The sequence below is a fragment of the Cibotium barometz genome, chromosome 13 (assembly GCF_041138505.1).
Source record: "Cibotium barometz isolate CiBa-2024 chromosome 13, ASM4113850v1, whole genome shotgun sequence".
Classification (NCBI taxonomy): Eukaryota; Viridiplantae; Streptophyta; class Polypodiopsida; order Cyatheales; family Cibotiaceae; genus Cibotium; species Cibotium barometz.
The window spans coordinates 33,357,254-33,376,174 of NC_141058.1; the positions used below are offsets into that span (position 1 = coordinate 33,357,254).

Consider the following 18,921-nt stretch of genomic DNA (forward strand, 5'->3'; position numbering starts at 1 on the left):
TAGAGGCCTGCCCATTGACTGACAACTGTGGTTGTTGGTGGAAATGGCTGTTGTTGGTGTAACTGGCGGAACTTCATGACCACCCTTCTCATAGAAGTGAATGTATCTCTTTCTTGGACACTTTTTTGTGGAGTGATTGTGGCAAACCAAACTGATCTTTTGGCTTCATGTTGAGCCTTGAGCTCTTCTTTCTCCTTCTTAAGCTTGGCAATACTACCTTCTTCTTGCTGAGCTTTTTTGATCTTAAGAGCTTCTAGCTCATGTTGAGATGATGATCTTCATTGTGGGCCTTATGGACCTTGAGGGCTTGCAAGTCCATTTTGAGTTTGGTCATCAGGTCGTTGGAAATGGTGGTGGAATTGGGAGTGCTAGCCCCTCCATTGCCGTCACCTTTGAACAAGAGGTGTGCATTTTCAAGTTGAGCAGCGAGTTCTCTGCAAGGTGGCACCTTACTTGATGCTATGCAGGATCTTCTGTTGAGTGGTTTGAGGAAGAGCCTAATTCATGTTGGTGTTGGACTCACACACTCACACAGAGAAACTTGCACATTAGGGTTAGGTGCAGCAAGAAGAAGCACACACAGAAATGAGAGAGAGAGAGAGAGAGAGAGAGAGAGAGAGAGAGAGCCAAAAGTGTGGTAGCCACAAAATGCAAGTCAACCCTTGCATGTGTGTCACACTTGATATCCAAGGGGAAAAACCACATGGGAAAAAGTGCCCTTGGTTAAGCCCTGTTTACACATAGCACTACCATAAGTGAGCATATGCCTACAAATCCCCCCTGTAGTGAAAGTGTGAACCTGTACAAGGTAGCAGATCACACTCTGTATGAGAGTAAGCCCAAAGCTTTGCGGAAAGCTTCAAACTTTTCTCGAGGTAAAGCCTTTGTGAATAGATCTGCAACATTATCCTGTGTAGGGCAATAAGATAAACTGATCTCCCCTGCATGTAATCTCTCTCTGACATGGTGATAATGAATCTCAATGTGCTTGGTATGTGCATGAAATACGGGATTTGGTGCCACGGCCATAGCACTCTGGCTATCAGTGAGAATGGTGGTGGGTGTCTGTTGACACTCACGAAGATCAGCCAACAATCTCCTCAACCATACACAATCTACTGTAGCTGTGAAGACTGCCCTGTACTCAGTCTCACAAGTAGATGTGGCAACAATGGGTTGCTTTTTGCTCAACCAAGATATGCATGAACTGCCAAGAAAAAAACAATTCCCACTGGTGGATTGCCTGGTATCATAATCACCAGTCCAATCTGAATCACTGTATGCATAAAGCTGCAAGTTGCCCGCCCTGGGATAGAACAAACCAAGATCCAAGGTACCGAAAAATGCGTTTGACTGCTTGCCAATGCTTTGTGCCTGGGCTGTGCATGAATTTGCTCAACAAAGACACCCCAAAAGATGTCTGGCCTAGTGTTACACAAGTAAATGAGGCATCCTATTGCCTGGCTGTAAATACCGGCGTCAAAAGGCTCTCCAATATCATGCATAGTAAGCCGTACACCTGGTTCTACTGGAGTAGAAATGGGCTTACATTCAGCCATGTGAAACCTTTTTAGCAAACTTTTTATGTACTTAGTTTGCTGCATAACAATGCCATCATCTGTATGCATAAACTGTATGCCGAGATAGTAGTGTAAAGGCCCCAAATCTGACATATCAAATTCAGCTTTCAAATCAGCTTTGAAATTTGAAATTTGTGCTTTGCTAGTACTTGTAATGAGCATGTCATCTACATACAAGACTATGAGAATATCGGCACCGGTTTTCTTCACATACAATGTGCTTTCAGCTAGACTATTCACATAACCTTGGCTGGTTAGAAGAGCATATATTTTATCATACCAAGCTCTTGGACTCTGGAGCTTGCTTTAACCCATACAATGCTTTGTGTAACCCTCATACTTTATGTTCCTCACCAGGAACTACAAAACCAATGGGCTAATTTACATATACTTCCTCCTGTAAATCCCCATTTAAGAATGCAGTTTTGATGTCCAATTGATGCACTTTCCATCCTTTATGTGCAGCCAATGCAATCACTGATCTTATTGTGGTCATTCTCGAAGTAGGAGCAAAAGTCTCCTCATAATCTATTCCCTTTTTTTGGGAGTAGCCTTTAGCCACAAGTCTTGCTTTGTACTTGTCAATAGTACCATTAGACTTTCTTTTGACTTTGTACACCCACTTTGTACCAATGACATGCTTGCCTTTAGGCAATTCCACAAGATCCCAAGTATTGTTCTTCATGATAGAAGAGATTTCAGCTTGCATAGCTTGCACCCAATGCTCATTCTCATGTGCTTCTTCATAAGAAGAAGGCTCTTCTGAATCAAAGAGACCACCCATGGCTAATGCAGACTCCTCATGATGCATATTCAATGCATGGCTGGAACTAGCCCTTGTTCTACCTGTGAGTGGAGCTGCAAGTTTGCTTTCTTGCAAAGTTTTCAGCAACCATCTTGGCACTGACTTGGCTGTGTCTATGGCTGTTTGCTCTTCCTTGACAAGATCTTCCACTTCTTCCATAGAAGGGGGTTGAATGGCTGGCTGTTCCACATGTTCTACACGAGGATTTTCTTGTGTAGGGGCTGGCTGATCTGAATCCCCCCTAATTGCAATGGGTAATAGTCCATCAAACATGTCTTGTATGCCTGTATCATTACTTTTATACAAGCTGTACATGGGCTGGTCTGAATTTTCAACAAATACCACATCTCTACTGACAAAAACGCATTTCATTGCTTTGTCATCTAGCTTTGTTCGGAGTTGTTCTGGCACATGTGCATATGCCAAACACCCAAATGTATGCATATAATCCACTGTTGGCTTTCGGTTATACCAAGCCTCAAATGGTGTTATGGTTTTCAAAGCTTTTGTTGGACACCTGTTCAACACATGAGTTGCACACATTATAGCTTCCATCCAAAAATTGTGAGGCAACTTTTGTGCTTTCACCATGCATCTTGCCATCTCCATGAGAGATCTATTTTTCCTCTCAGCTAGCATCAAACTCCGAAAATTTATATGCCCAAAACGAGCATGCCATAGCTCTGCATCATGCATAGCAGGAGTGTGGGCAGTCACTGTATTTGCATCATAAGTATGCTTGTCATAGCTGTCTAGCTTATACAAGCCTTTGTATCATGTTCCAGAAGTGACTATTTCATAACCCTTTGATGGGTCTTTTACCATTCTCATCTTCAAATTCAACCTTTAAACCTTGGTCGTTTATGGCTGAGACGGAGAGCAGATTTTTCTTTATCCCTGGAACATACAATACATTTTTCATACATATATTGGCACCATTGGCTGCAATAAGTATGACATTGCCAATTCCCTTTACTGGGTATGTGGTATGTTCTGCACATGATACACTGTGGCCATTTGAAGCATAAACCAAGTGCTGAAATACATCTTTGCATGAAGTGATGTGGCTCGAAGCACCACTATCAAAATACCATGATACATCCTATCTGTCAGATGCAATGCAAGACATATCATTGTTTGAAGCACTTGGTGTGTCACTAGTGCATGTGACCAAAAAAGTGTACTCTTCTTGAATTACATTAGCTGATTGCTGTGCTTTGTCATCAGAAGAGTCTGCTACTGCATTTCCTGCTTCTTTCCTTTTCTCTTTTGCAATCTGCTTTATACATTCACTGATGTAGTGTCCAAGCTTATGGAAATAGTGACATTTGCCCTTCTTTTTGGGCTTGTTTGCATCCCCTTTGTCAGACTTTTCACCACCAGAAGAGGGCTGTCCATGACCAGCCTTGGTAGACTGTTGTCCCCCATGCCTAAAGCTCTTTGCTTTACCCTTATCCTTGGCTGTAAATGCCTTGTCTCCACCACGATTACTAGATAAGTTTGCTCTTGTTTGCTCTTCCTGCAAGAGTAAACCCACCAGCTCTTCAAAAGTGACGGGATCACCACCTCCTCTCATAGAGAGGTTGAAAGAGGTGCGAAAGCCCAAGTAGGAAGGTGGTAAAGAATGAAGAGTGTTGGTGACCAGCTGTCTGTCTGGGATAACCTCATCAATGTTGAGCAATTGTTCGTGCAAATCTTTCACTTTGGTGAGATGATCTGCCATGGAGTCACCCTCATCCATAGAAAGATGATCCAATTGCCTCTTCAAGTATGCAACTCTTGCCGGTTGCGCACCTGATACATTGCTTCCAATGTGCCCTATGCAAGCTTCGATGTCTTGCAAGAATGAATGTGTGGAATAATAGTACTTTTCATTGAAAGGGCTATCAATGATATGGCCTGTGCATCCCTAGAGTCCCATCTCTTCTGCTCTTGTGTGGGAGCAGGTTCTATCTCAGGAGCTCTTTGAGCATCTCCCCTTTGAGGCGTGGCTGGCTGTATGGTAAGTGGGCATGTGTCATCACCACACACGATGCCCCAAAGCCCTTTGGCTACCAGCAAATTACGGATCATGAAACTCCAGAGGGAGTAGTTAGATCCATCCAACTTGTCCTCCTGGGTGAGCACACCAAATACATCTGTAGCATTTTGAGCCATGTCAACAAAATATACCTACAAGCAAACCAAGCACTAATGTGCACTGCCAGGCAACCAAATGTCCTGTGCAAATGTTTGCCTGCAAACTGAAGCAAGTGTAAACCTTCACCAAATTGTCCAATTACACACAATGTGTATAATGCGACAAATCACAGTTGTAATGCCCAATTACATGCTCCAATATGAAAAACCCCAATTTTTATGCACTCCAATCACTTCAATGTGCAGTTAATTGGCCAATTTTCACAAAAGCCCCACATTTTTGCAATTGAAAGAGGCTCAATTTGTTGATTTTGACCTCAATTTGAAAAACCCCCAAATGCAATTTTTCTGGCAAAGGGGAATTTTTGGCAAACCCCTAGAAATTTCTGAACCTACCCTACCCTGAAATGGCTTCAAATCTGTGTTAAAAAAAAAAACGATAAAAATCTGAATTAATGTTACTTGAGATGAGAGCAGGTGTGGGAACAGACGGCGGGACCGTGGTTGTATTGAAGATGGTCATGTGCAGGTATTGAAGACAAAGGTGTGGGAACAGACGGCAGGACAGTGGTTGTATTGAAGATGGCCATGTACAGGTATTGAAGATGGCCATGTACAGGTATTGAAGACAATAGGCAACAGGTATAGGCGGGTACAACCCTGGCAGGCGACGTGTGCAGGTACAGAAGGTGCACATGACGTGGCGAAGAACTGGCCAGCGCAGGTACAGGGGGTAGATGAACCGGCGGGGGTGTCAGCGCAGGTACAATCATGCAGTTGAGGTGGCAAAAAAGTTGTCCACTGCAGAGGGTCGGAGTCGGCGCAGGAGGTAGCGGTGGGCGGAGGCGTTTCGCTGGGTGGCGGTGGACGTCTCCCCAGTAGTGCTGCCGACTTTGGGCGGCGATCGTGGTTGAGATAGCAGAGGTGGCCGGAATGCCTGCGTCGACGGAAACTCCACAGCAACGGACGGACTGGTTCCGACGACGAACGGAACCGTGCAAGCGAAGGAATTTCATAGTTGTCGGATGGAAACTCACAGTATGTTGCAGGGACAGAATTTCTAGAATCTGAGAACCTCCAGTGCTCTGATACCAATTGTTGGTGTTGGACTCGCACTCGCACACACAAAAACCTGCACATTAGGGTTAGGTGCAGGAAGAAGAAGCTCACACAGAAATGAGAGAGAGAGAGAGAGAGAGAGAGCCAAAAGTGTGGTAGCCAAAAAATGCAAGTCAACCCTTGCATGTGTGTCACATCCATATAATATAGAAGTACAAAATATTATATGTACAGTGTCCTTTCACACTTGATATCCAAGGGGAAAAACCACATGGGAAAAAGTGCCCTTGGTTAAGCCCTGTTCACACATAGCACTACCATAAGTGAGCATATGCTTACAATTCACCTATGCTGGCACACCATGAAGTCATGTAGATGGGTGGGCAAGCGCGTCACTAGGATGGTTGCCCATGTCATGAGCTCTGAGACTGTCTCACTGGGAAGCATCTTCAAGTTGTGGAGTTCCTACAACACTTGCTCCTCATGATTACTTAGATGGAAGGTCCTAGAGAAGATGTTGCACAGGATTGTCCAGTTGGCAAACTAGTTCACTGAAAACTGACCTAACCATTTGTTGGCCGACCCCTCCAAGGTGGAAGGAAAGAGCACCACATAGGCATCCTCCCTCTCTAGCCCTTTGCTTCTACACATTGCCAGGAAACGTCGCACATGGTCGTTGGCGTCCTTTGCGGTTCCCTTGAAGGTTGGCAGTTTGACATTCACATGTCCCAACATGCTCGCCAGGGGTTTCGTTCCAGCCAGATTTGCATTGGCCATGGGTGGAGGTGAGGGTAAGGGTGGAGGAGGGCTACGAGGAGGGACAAAGTTGAAATTGGGTTTCCTATGAGTGTAACAACGAATTGACAAGGGGATTTTTAGTGGACTTGATGACCCAACCCAAGAGCACGTGTTGGGCATGCGACACTAGACTCTAAAACTCACAAGGAACTCTTGATTGTGAAGATTCCCCAACAAGATCATGAAATTTTAGCATACTTGTAGTAGACCTTGTTGCCTGGCACGCTAGGGTTTGTGACACTAGACTGTGCCACGGGTTTACTCTATGGCTTTTTCGCTCTATGGCAAGTGCTACTTGACTAGGGAGACATGTGGCTACATTGCCCCGCTCCACTACGCACTCACACAACTCTGACAAGACACTATGCTTATCGTGCACCTAAGACTAGACAATGACATGAGAGAGAGACGGTCAACAAGACAACTCAAGAGATAGTACAGAACATGAGAGAGAAACGCTAACACTTCGATTCATTAAAACTCCCCCTCCCCCACAATCCCAGAGTTACATGTTGATACAAGTGGTCATTCCATGGTAGGTGCACCGTTTGGCACCGAGTAATGTTATTGTGCGGTTGCCACTAATTGCCGATTTGCTGGCACCATCCACGTAACTCGCTTTGGAATGTGCTGTTGATTTGGCACCGAGTAATATTATTGTGCGGTTGCCACTAATTGCTGATTTGGTGGCACCATCCACGCAACTTACTTTGGAATGTGCTGTTGATTCTAGTAGAAGTGCAAGAAGTACGTAGCTGATGAAAAGGGCAAGTGGATTGAAACATGAATCTTTTCTCCAAGTACTTATGTAGCTTGCAATTAAATTAAACATGGATATACACATTGAATTAACACACCATAGGATAGCATAAGAAGAAGAAAATACTTATCAACACATGAAGAAGAGCATTAGGTGTAATCTTTCCTTGCGACATGTGTGGCTCCTTTCCCCACACGCGGTATTTATGCCATATATTTTTAACCCTTGGTGTCACCATTTGGCCACCCAATTGGTCCACCCGTGCTTTCTCATCATGTATGTACATTGGACTGGTGTCCATGGTAGTTGTATATGCTGGGGATTGATGCCACTCATGTGATAGTGTGGACTTGGCTTTCCGTTGGGACGTGTGCCTCTGTGTACATGCCCAGAAATGCGTGGTGGATTGGTGTTCCATTGGGTCTGGTACCTCGTGTACTTGCCTGGAGCACGTCTATTTTGGTATAGTCTCATGAACGGGGATTGTCCATACCAATGCTGCATTGCATAGCATCTTTATTGACTTGCTTGCAATTGAAATTGCATGCTGTTTTCATGCTTGCTTGACCAATGTGTAGTTCTGGGTAAGGGGACTCCCGCCCGTGAACCGTGCGTGTGAAACTGTCAATTGACATGGTTATGTGGCATGTGATAGGTTGTAAGTATTGGTCATAAACCTAGCCTTAGAAGTTAGCACTAATTTATAAGTGAGTGTGTACACACGTCATTAAGTTTTGGTGAAACTCACTTATAAATTATGACTAGCTCGGTGTTCACACACACTGATGTCCCGAGGTGGACAAAACACAATGTCTACCGCCCAGACTTTATCCCCTTTGTACAAAGGGAGTAACCAGCCATGTGTCCTTTCTAGCTTGCTCCACAAAGCACCTGCCTCCCACCTAGAGTGGACAACTCACCACCTCACTCTTCCCTCTCTCTAGAAGAAGGCGTCTCCTTCATGAGGCCATTTGGGCTGTATTTTTGGCACTTTCCTCTTCCCAATTTCATATCCAAGCCTGCTAAGGTGTTTCCCAAGCTTCCAAGAGTGTTTCCGGGTGCTAATCACTCTCCTACACACTCCCAATGATTGAAATTCAGCAAAACAGTTCTCTTTCTTGCTGTAATTTCTGGTATTTTTGTTGAAAACCCTAATTTCAGCCCTCCTTTCTCAAGTTGAACCATAGGGGAAGCTTTCCTAGGGTTCCCTTCATCCTCTTGAAGACTTTTGTTGCAAAGAATTGCGACAAATTGATAAGCTTTTATGCTTAAATATGGAAGCAAGTAGCAGGAGGGAGGAACCAGATTACAAGATCACATATCCTGTGTAGTGTTCTCTTGTCCTACGTGCTCTCTTTGTCGCTACCATGTATTGGTGGAACAATAGAGAGCAGATGGTAGGGAACATGGGCACTTGAGAGGGTAGTGTGAGTTGCAAGTCTACACCTACTGTATTTATATGCATTGGTATGGAAATCTGGTCAGAAATGCCCATGATACTATGTACTTGATTCTCCCAAGATCAATGTACTTTATTTGAGGGAGAGGCCGGCCGTTCCAGCTCATTGTGTGTCTCTTGTCAATTTAGCAAATTACTTCTTGTATTGAGCATGTGCCCATCAAATCTTAGTATATTTAAGTGTATTGATTAGCATTATGTTTAACCAAGTTACACTTGGAGCCAATAATAGCATCTTTTTCACTTTTGGGTTCTTGCTTTACGTATAAATAATCTTGTACAAAGTTTCTAAGGTTTACTCGTGACAAAACCTTTGTCCAATAATAAATACAAATGGGCCTATACACAACTACTTGTGCACATACGCACATTAAAATAATCTTGGGCAAATACACACATAAAATAATCTTGTGTTCATACGCACATAAAATCTAGCCATATGATAGGCTACAAATGATTAATTAAATGCTAATACAAAAATATCATGATTAGCACATGATCTTCGTCTTCACACCACCGCTCAATCCATTATCCATAGGACACCTCAATCGGTACTCTCACACGTCTCACTACTTGTACTCATAGATATAATCCACATCAGTTAAACAATGAATTGAACACATCAATCAATCCCAACACTGTCGTGAGAAATAGGCAACCATACTATCAAATCACACATACCTATTGACACGGCATCCTCGATATAAAAAAATATAATTCCCAATAACTCGAGAGTGATTTTTCGTAACATTCCCTCTTGCTTGGGTTGCATCTGACCTCAATTGCATAAATTTGTGAGAGGATGGTTTCATGATTGGTGTGGAAAACTCGATCAACATATAATGCAGATGTGTAACAGTCCAATCAAATGAATGTATGAGTCTAAGTGTCCCATACCATAGAGACACATTCCACATATAGACATAAGATGGTACAAGATAAAAGTCATAAATGTGTTTGGTGTATTCATATGAAATTAATCATAGTATCCCATACCACTAGACTAACTCGAGATAATACTCCTTAAGAATGGAAGTTTGAGACGGAGTGGGTAGTTCCCTTTGAAACTTACATTTCGACACAAATTTCTGTCTCTGAACAAAATAAACAAATATAAATTTAACTTCCTAGTCAAAAATCAAATCAAAGTTGCAAATTGTTGCGAAAATAAATCTTGATGAATCAAAGGTTAGTAAATAATTTTCTTGAATAGTATGAATAACTTGATACACACTTAATTTCTAGCTTCTCATTAATTGTGATTTATGGTAGATCTTGATCTTACAATTATAATTGACATAAAACTACTTTCATATATCTTGGTTGTTACTAGTTAGTCTTGGGATTCTTGTATTCTATGATTTTGTATTTGTTACTCAATATTCGTATTGTCCTACTTCTCTAACCAACAATAAGGTGAGTGATAGAAATGTTGATTAGTTTGTGGTTGGCTCTCTCAATGACTTGATATGTGATTGATACCTTGAAATCATCTAACTCATGATGATTTATTCTTGATCTTGTCAATGATTGTTAGTGTTCTTGTAAGGTTTGGGAAACTTTGGTCTTGAAAGGTGCTTGATGCTTTTGGTGGTCCAGTAGGAGTAATGTGAAAGGTGCTTTTGATACAGGATTTTCTTGGTGAATTGTTGGGCAAAATGCAAGCTAGGAACAAGGAGGCTATTGAGCACATCATTTTTATGGATGGAGACATCATCGTAGTGGAAGATCTTCAATGCCTTTTCAAAACTTACACAGAGTTCGACATTGCTTTGACGTTCCGCAACAACAAGGACCAGCCTATCAACTCAGGGGTTATGATGGTACGGGGAGAGGCTGAAAGTGTGTCAAGGTATCAGCTATCCTAATAAAATTGAATAATATATTGCCCACTTATGTTTGCAACATAATCATGGGAAACACCGCAAAACGGGGGTTTGATGTTTATGTCCGTTTCTGTTTCCACTCCACTCCCACTCCCATTTCCATTATCGTTTCTGTTTTCATTTCTGTTTCCCATAATTATGGTTTGCAATGTCATGGCTATCAAACTGATATTTTCTTCTATAACTCTTTGAGAGGTTTTTTGGCAGAGCGAGAGGCTTTCTCATGGATGTAGTGAAGGTGTACAAAGCTAGATTCACTAAAGCTGCAAGAATGCTTGGTGATCAGTTATCTCTAGCAACAGTTGTCCAAAAACACTATGACAAGATCGGTTTGCGATTCAAGAAGCCAACAATCTTCAACTATCAGATTTTAGGAGGACGAGTACTTTTTTTGCCTTCTCAAGACTACAATTGGACGCCGTCCGAAGGTGCAGGGCAATTCCATGGCATGCCCGAAGATGTCAAAGTAAGAAACTTTTTGTTTTTCTACCGTGTGTACAAAAGCAGGCGCTATGATCTCAACATAATACTTGTCTTAGCACATGGGCTCAACATAATACACTCCCATCTACTATGTAGTATGGCACCTTGAATATGATTTAGCATTTTCCATGCAAAGGATCTCCTTCCAAGTGGAGCTATTCTCCACAACAAGGTCATATGGTTAATAAATAGTCATTGGGAGTCTTGAATAGCGTTAATGTTAGAAGTTTTGGATTCATTTCTGTCACCATTTGGCCACCCAACTAGTCCACCCGTGCTTTCTCATTATGTATATACATAATGGTATCCATGGTAGTTGCAAATGCCGGGGATTGATGCCACTCATGTGATACTGTGGATTTGGCTTTCAGTTGGAACTTGTGCCTATGTACATGCTTGGAAATGCCTGGAGGATTGGTGTTCCATTGGGTCTGGTATCTTGTGTACTTGCTTGGAACATGTCTACTATGGTATAGTCTCATGAACGGGGATTGTCCATACCAGTGTTACATTGCATAGCATCTTTATGTGCTTGCCTGCAAATTGAATTTTCATGCTGTTTTCTTGCTTGCTTGACCAATCTGCAGTTCCAGGTAAGGGGATGCCTGCCCGTGAACCGTGCGTGTGAAACTGTCTGCTGACATGATATATGTGGCATGTGACAAGTGGTAAGTATTGGTCAAAACCTAGCCTTAAAAACTAGCATTAATCTATAAGTGAGTGTGTTCTCACTTTTCCTCTCTGCCTGACACCTAGGGTGGACATCTTGTCATCTCTCTTTCTTCTCTCTCTAGAAGTTAGCGCCCTCCTTCATGAGGCTCCTTGGCTGTATTTTTTACACTTTCTCCTTCCCTACACTATATCTAGTGTGATTTCCAAGCTTCCAAGAGTGTTTCGAAGTCGTATTCACTCTCCCACACACTCCCAATGATTGAAATTCAGCAAAACAACCCTTTTGTTTGCTGTATTTCCTGGTCTTTTGGCTGAAAACCCTAATTTTAGCCTTTCTTTCTAAAGTTGAACCATAGGGGAAGCCTTCTAGGGTTCCTTGCATCCACTTGAAGGCTTTTGTTGCGAAGAATCGCTATAGATTGAAGATTTCAACACTCGAGACGCTTCCATCGCGAAGACTTCCGCTGTCATCGACTCTACGTAAGTTTTAATGCTCAATTATGGAGCAGGACTCCATGTTCACATACCTTGTGTACTGTTCTCTTGGCCTATGTGCTCTCTTGCAAATTGTTTCTACCATGTGTTGGTGTAATAATAGAGAGCAGATGGTAGGGAGCATGGGCACTTAAGAGGATAGTGTGAGTTGCAGATCTTCACTGACAACCATATTGTTTGCAATACTGTATTTGTCACTACTAGAAGGGGGGGGGGTTGGGGGGGGAGGGGAGACCCGGAACAATAATAGACCAATACTTCAAATACCACACAAAGCTTTGAAAACATAGCGGAATAACCATAAACAATATAATAACACCGCATTGAGCTGGAACAGCCACCTCCCGTAGCAACTTCTTTATTCAAGAAGAAGCTTTTATAATAAACCAAAATGCAGGCGCATATAGCACCGGATTTTCCACAAAGCATCTGCAAATCTCTTGCCCAAACATCCATCTAGTGCCATGGTAAAAAAACACAGCACTCAGAGCCTCAAATAAGCCCCAGAAGAGCTCTTAAAACTGTCCTAGGTTCCTCCAAAACAATCCATGAAACAACCCCAAATCTGCCGATGACAAGGTGAGAAGAGAGACAAAAAGCCTAATAAAAACAAATCGGCTAGCCTGTAGATGATTAGAAGCAAACCGGCCAGCTCTGTATCAGCCCAGAAAGGAGTCGACCAGCACTATTAGGCCGTGGGAGAATCCGACCAACCATGTGCCTGTTTTGGAAGAAGTCAACCAGTCCTCTAGAAGCTATGCAAGAAATCCACCAGCCTTGTAGTAGCTATGAAGCAAGTCGGCCTGCTGAAAAACAGCCCTCCTACCTTGCTTTAATAGAGTCGACCAGCTATATTTGAAGTCCTTTATGCCCAAAATAGGTGAACTTGTCCAAAAATATCAACTTTATGCTTTTCCCAACTTGATGTCTAGGTTTTGGCTCGAAATATCAACTTTTGTGCTTTTCCCAAGCTTGTAGCCCAAGTTTTCTCTAGGCGCCTCCTTCTGTCCGCATATACATACTCGAAATAGTAATGTGTCCAGTCCTTCATTAATGATGTATGAAAACACGGACTTTTTTTTTTTCCACTGGCCTTTGGCCCAAGATCCTCCCATAGTTACCAAATTTCACCATGCGTAAACAGCCGCCCATAGGCGCTTATTTATCCACTCGTTAGGCGATGCCGCCGAGGAAGCACCAAGGGGAGTTTTGAATCCAAGACCTCTTGGTCCTAGGTAAACACCTTCACCACTTGAGCTATCATCCCATTGGTGAAAACACTGACTTATAAACATTATAAGTCACTTTAATGATAAAAATCCCATGGTGCTCATGCTGCATAGCCATCTTTCAGGCCAAACTTTGCCAGCAAATGTTCCAACTTTCTTCTGTGGAAAATCCCCGTTCACACCTTGGTTCCGCTTAGTGTGTGAAACACCGGTCAAGACTAGTGAAGGGACCAAATGGTGACATCCCCTTTGTCTTATAAAGCAGTTGTCTGCAACTGTATAAACTTGATACCATTGAGATATCCTTCAAGTGTAGTAGATGCATTGCCAATCCATGATATTTCATAATTCTGGCATTAAAGCCATAAATCCGGATCCACGATCCCAAGTCGGATACGGGCACAAGAGCCAACCGTATCGAGAAAGAATCTTTATCCATATCTTGAGTCAACAACTATGATAATAACTAGACACAGGCACAAGAGCTAACCGTATCGAGAAAGAATCTTTATCTATATCCTGAGTCAACAACCCTAAGAGCCAACTGTGTCCCAAATATCCATAAATCCATAAGCCAGATAATGTCATGTGCATCCCGCACTTGGCTGCCACGTAGACATATCTAAACAAGAAGGTGGAGGACCTGAAGTGGAAACTGGTCTCATGTGAGCCTAGTCCGAGACAAGTCAGTTAGGGTTCCACTCTATGCGTCCGAGGTTAGGTGTACATTGTTCTGCACATGAAGTAGTGCCAATCCGTACTGTGAGTCTCCCTCTGGAATGATGTCAAGTGATCTGAGTATCTAGTTTGTGACAGGGTGCCGGACATCTGTAGAAGCATGTAGGAGGCGAGCCCATAGGGCTACCCCAGGGCAGCTTAGAGCTCTTGTTGTGGGCATGGGTGAGGTGTGGAACCACCCCCAAGGGGCCAAGAGGGCCCCAGGCTGTGCCTGGCAGAATGCACAATGGAAATAAAGACATGGTATCAGAGCCCCAGGTGGCTTGAAGCTTGGAGACGGTGGGACGTCGAGGGTTTGCTGATTGAGGTGTTGATTGGAGACTGTTTAGGCTATACGGGACTTAGAGATCGTGTAGAAGGCGGCCATCACCATTGGACAGCCACCTTGCATTCTATTTGTAGCCTCTTCTTCTTCTTCCCAGCCATCCTCCCTTCACAAGACCTTTTGAACCCTTGAGATGGCAGATTTGCCTGAGATGGCTGAGAAGCACGTGAAGATCCTGACACTCCCCACGTTCCCAGTGGACCGACAGTTGGACGAGAACAACTACGGCATATGGAAGGTAATGATGGAATCTGTTTTGGAGTCCTATGACTTGGTTGATTTCATTGTTGTTGGGGTTCCACGGCCGGAGTTGGAAGATGGGGAGTTACCCTCTATTCGGAAGGAACGAGAGGCACATGCATAGTTATGGGATCGTGTTAATGCCCGAGTCCGTTCTTTCATCTTCCTCAATTGCACACCACAAGTGATCAATCACATAAAGCATATGACGCTGGCCAGAGGGATTTGGCAGCATTTGGCTTCTCTCTACAACAAGGTATCACCCATGAAGAGGATCTCCTTGGAAGTTCAGATGCGGGTGATGAATCTTGCAAAGATGTCAATGATGCGGAAGCACATCAACAAGCTGCAGGCTCTTCAGCAGGAGGTTCTCCAGGCCGGGAAAGAGATATCGTCAAAGGATATGGCCATAACATTGTTGTCACACTTGCCCTCTCAGTACTCAGCATTTTACTCTTCTTTGATCACCAGTGTGGCAGGCTCAGCACCATCACATGGGAGGAGCTTGTGCCCATGGTCTTGGACCAGGAAGAGCGATTCACGAACCCTCCGCAAGGCGGAGGTTTTGAGGCCTTGACTGGCCAATGGTCGAAAGGCCGTAACAACAACAACAAGGGAAAAGGGAAGTTTTCATCGGAGAAGTCTACTGATAAGAAGCTCGATTCAGACCGAGAGAAACTGAAGGCCGAGAGGACCTGTAATGATTGTGGCGAGAAAGGCCACTATTGGAGAAAGTGTCCCAAGCGGACTGGAAAGAGTGCCGATTCTTCAGCTTCAGATGCAAAGACTCTAGCCTTTGTGCACTTGGAGATGTTGGACACCGATGCTTCATCTTCTTCGAGCGAGGAGGCAGTTGGCTTCATCGCCAAGGATACTCGGGAATGGATTCTTGATAGTGGTGCTTCCAGGCACATGACTCCTTCCCGTGACTTCTTTCAAGATTGACGGGGACCGGAATTGGGTCGGTGACGGGCGTGCACGCAAGCGGCCGGAAGGGTGACGGCGATGGAACACGTCATAGCGGGTGACGGACAGAAGGCGGTGCACGAACCAATGGAAGGTTGAGCTGGGCAATGGCCTGCGTGAGTGGAAGCCGGTAGGAGAGCTCTGACACCACTATTGGCCCTAGAGGGCAGCTGCAGCAACAGAGTTAGGGTTCGGCACAGCAGCAGCACTGACTCACACAGTGAATTAGGCACACATAGTACACTCAAGATGATGGTGAGAGATGCAAAGAATGGGATTGCATTGGAATGTGTGGAGCTAGTAGGGCAACTCCATAATACAACTAAAGTAGATGGTGTCTTTTCACACCAGATCTCCAAGAAGTGATGTACCACATGGTGGCTAGGAGCGCATGGTTGGCCACAATCACGCAACTGGAGAGGGAGAGGCGGGCGGTGCTCAATACAAAAGCTTCTTCCGAATGCTCAATGGAAGGGGATCTAGGTGCTGCTCGGCTGAGATGTTAATCCCTACCTGACACTCAAGGTATTTGATCGGGGTGTCCTTAGGGATCCACTAAAATGACTCAACATGATGCTACACCGGAGTGGGTGAAGATTCTACCCATAAACCATATGACTGACAACCTTGACTAAAAACCCTGCCATTCCTCATATTCCACTCCACGTTTGATGTTGAAAACCGTGCATGTGTCGCCTTGCCTGCAATCCCCGTCCCTTAACACAATGATGGTCTTCTTTTTGAGGATGATCATGCCTTTGCTCCACCCTTGAATTTCTCATGAGAGCCTCCGTTATTGTCACATGCGCTCTGCACTGTAGTGCATGGTGACAAGATGGCTCATCATCATCAGTGCAACATTGTACATTATTAGTACCCTTTAGGATGATATCTGTCGTACGCCGTGACCCCATTGTAATCCTCAGTCCAGGATAAGTCTAGCATGAGCTACGTAGCTCATTCCTCAGCCATAGTGAGTGAGTCATTCAGTCCAAGTCCCTTAACCCACTTGAAGAGATGCATTCATGCATGTAGAGTAAGTAGAAATCTTAGGGTTTGCATTAGAAAGCACTCTGCATATTGCATATCATTCATCCATTGCATATAGACCATTAAAGAAAATTTAAATAACATCTAGTATTTATTAGTATTTATCTGGCATTTTTTGCAAATTTTCTAGCATTGTTATAGCATTTAAATACCATCAATATCATTTATTAGCCATAAGATCAAGTCGTGTAGCTCTAGGGAGCCAACCGACCAGCCCATGAGCATATAAATAGCCTTGCTATTACATCACTCCGATCATCTATCTTCAAGCGTGTGAGCCTTCAGCACAAGGAGCATAAACAATTGGACATTCAGCCATCAAAGCTCAAGCGTTGCAGTCCTCAGCCCTGGAGCATCATCATTTGATAGTTTCAGCCCCGTATCAACAAAGCGCATCTCTTGCAGCCGGCCAGCCCCAGAGCTCCATCAGCCTTGTGTTTTCAGCATACACAGCATACACAGCAGCCGGCCAGCATCTGTGCATCATCTTCACTGCGTTTTCAGCATCTAACAGCATTCAGCCCGCATACAACTCATCGTTTTGCTTCAGCCACTTTGGTGAAGGTAAAACTCAGCATTCATATTCATTTTCAACATTCATACATAGCCTAGAACAGTCCATACCTCAGGCTTGGATTTGCAGCCTTCCCTCATTCCATTGGGAAGAGTGCATAGGCTCGAGATTGGTCATCATTGGTACTTCTACAGCCGTGTACAGGTCAGCCCGACTCTTGGTTCTCAGTGACCTTACGTTTGGCTTATTGTCAATCTCTTCAAAGTAATAAAGCAAATACTATTCCAGTAACCGGATAAGGGGGCCTTCGGTGGGTAATTCAGGACCCCATACGGTGTACAATTTCTCTCTCTCTCTCAAATCTCTTAAAGTTTGAAGTCATAAAAGTGGATTGCTAAACTCGCAAAACTCAGGATACAAAAGGTGGTGTAAGAATTTGTGTGACAGGATTCTTAATTATGAATACTTCCGTTGCATGTTACATTGGTATCAAATTCAGCTTGTCCACACACACCGCATCCTAGCATGAGGGCATCCTTGGATGGTCAGATTGCGTTCTAGCACGACCACTGACTTTAGCATCATGTCTACAGAGGAGAGTACCCATCAACCGGAAGAAGTCTCCCCCGAAGGAGACCTTGCTCTTCCGACTATCGCAGACACCATAGCTCTACTCAGAGCTCAGAACTAGCTTCTCATGGAGCGTCTCCAACTCTTGGAGGCAATAGCAGCACGTCCTCCTTTGCCTCTAGCAACCCCCGACTACATCTCCCTCTTCTTTCAGATGGAACAACAAAGAAGAGGAGACGAGGTTCGACGGAGAGAAGAAAAAGCAAAAGCTGAAGCAAGAAAGCAACAAGAAAAAGCAGATAGATGGGACTATGAGGAAGCCCAATGTAGGATCGAAGAAGACTAGCATTAGGCTGAACTCGCTACTCAGGAGCACCAACGAGAGCTCGATCGAGAACGTATGTTACTCGAGCACCAAAGGGAAAAGGAGGCCATACATCTTAGATATCAACACCTCTCTTCATTTTCTTTAGCCTTAGGTGCCACTAGCTAGCAACTCGCGACATTGATTACCGTCATTCGAAGTCAACCGAATTTTAGTGAGTATGATGGTAAGTGTGATCTTTTAGGAGTTAATCAATTCATTCATCAATTTACTGCTTATTTTCCATGAGCTAGGATTAGAGATCCTCAGGACAGAGCCCACGTAGCGGCTCCCCACCTTACGGGTGAGGCAGTCACTTGGTGGCAGCATTGGTCTAGACTTCATACAAACCAGAGCACAGGTGTCATAGCATTTAGCTGGGATACATTTGTTCATGACCTAAAGACCAGGTTTCTCCAGCCCCAGTATATGATTGGCCTGGCAGATGAGTTTTATGGACTCAAACATAATGGGTCACCAGTGCTTCAGTTTTTCGAAAAGGTTATAACTTTTTTTTTTTCCGAGAAAAGATCCTTTCATTAGTTATATAAAAACGCCCGTAGGGCTACAAAAGATCTCTCCTGCTCCTAAGAGAGAGAAGAGCAGCGAATACATCATGGCAGCCCGGGAGACTCCCTAGGTGCTGCAAAATACAAGCATCAGTACAAAGAACTGAGCGGCTAAATCATACAATAGGGGGGGGGGGAAGAGCCAAACAGGTGGCCTGTAGTGCCAACGGGGGGATCCCGTGTGTAAGGTGTAGAAAGGGCCACAGCGCCAAGTGGTGTG

The 18,921-nt window shown here is 44.0% G+C and overlaps 1 protein-coding gene across 4 annotated transcripts in view; it reads left to right on the forward strand.

The window, feature by feature from the left end:
• LOC147632617 (polyphosphatidylinositol phosphatase) overlaps positions 1 to 18,921 on the forward strand; it is a 59,074-nt gene that overhangs the window by 17,059 nt on the left and 23,094 nt on the right. For 3 of the 4 annotated variants that reach the window (XM_086807402.1, XM_086807403.1, XM_086807404.1), the window contains exons 5-6: positions 10,232 to 10,452; positions 10,694 to 10,952. In XM_086807402.1, coding sequence (XP_086663528.1) covers positions 10,232 to 10,452; positions 10,694 to 10,952 — 480 coding nt within the window. Of the gene's footprint in view, positions 1 to 10,231; positions 10,453 to 10,693; positions 10,953 to 11,556; positions 11,638 to 18,921 lie in introns of all 4 variants that reach the window. The other variant, XM_086807405.1, reaches the window with a different exon arrangement.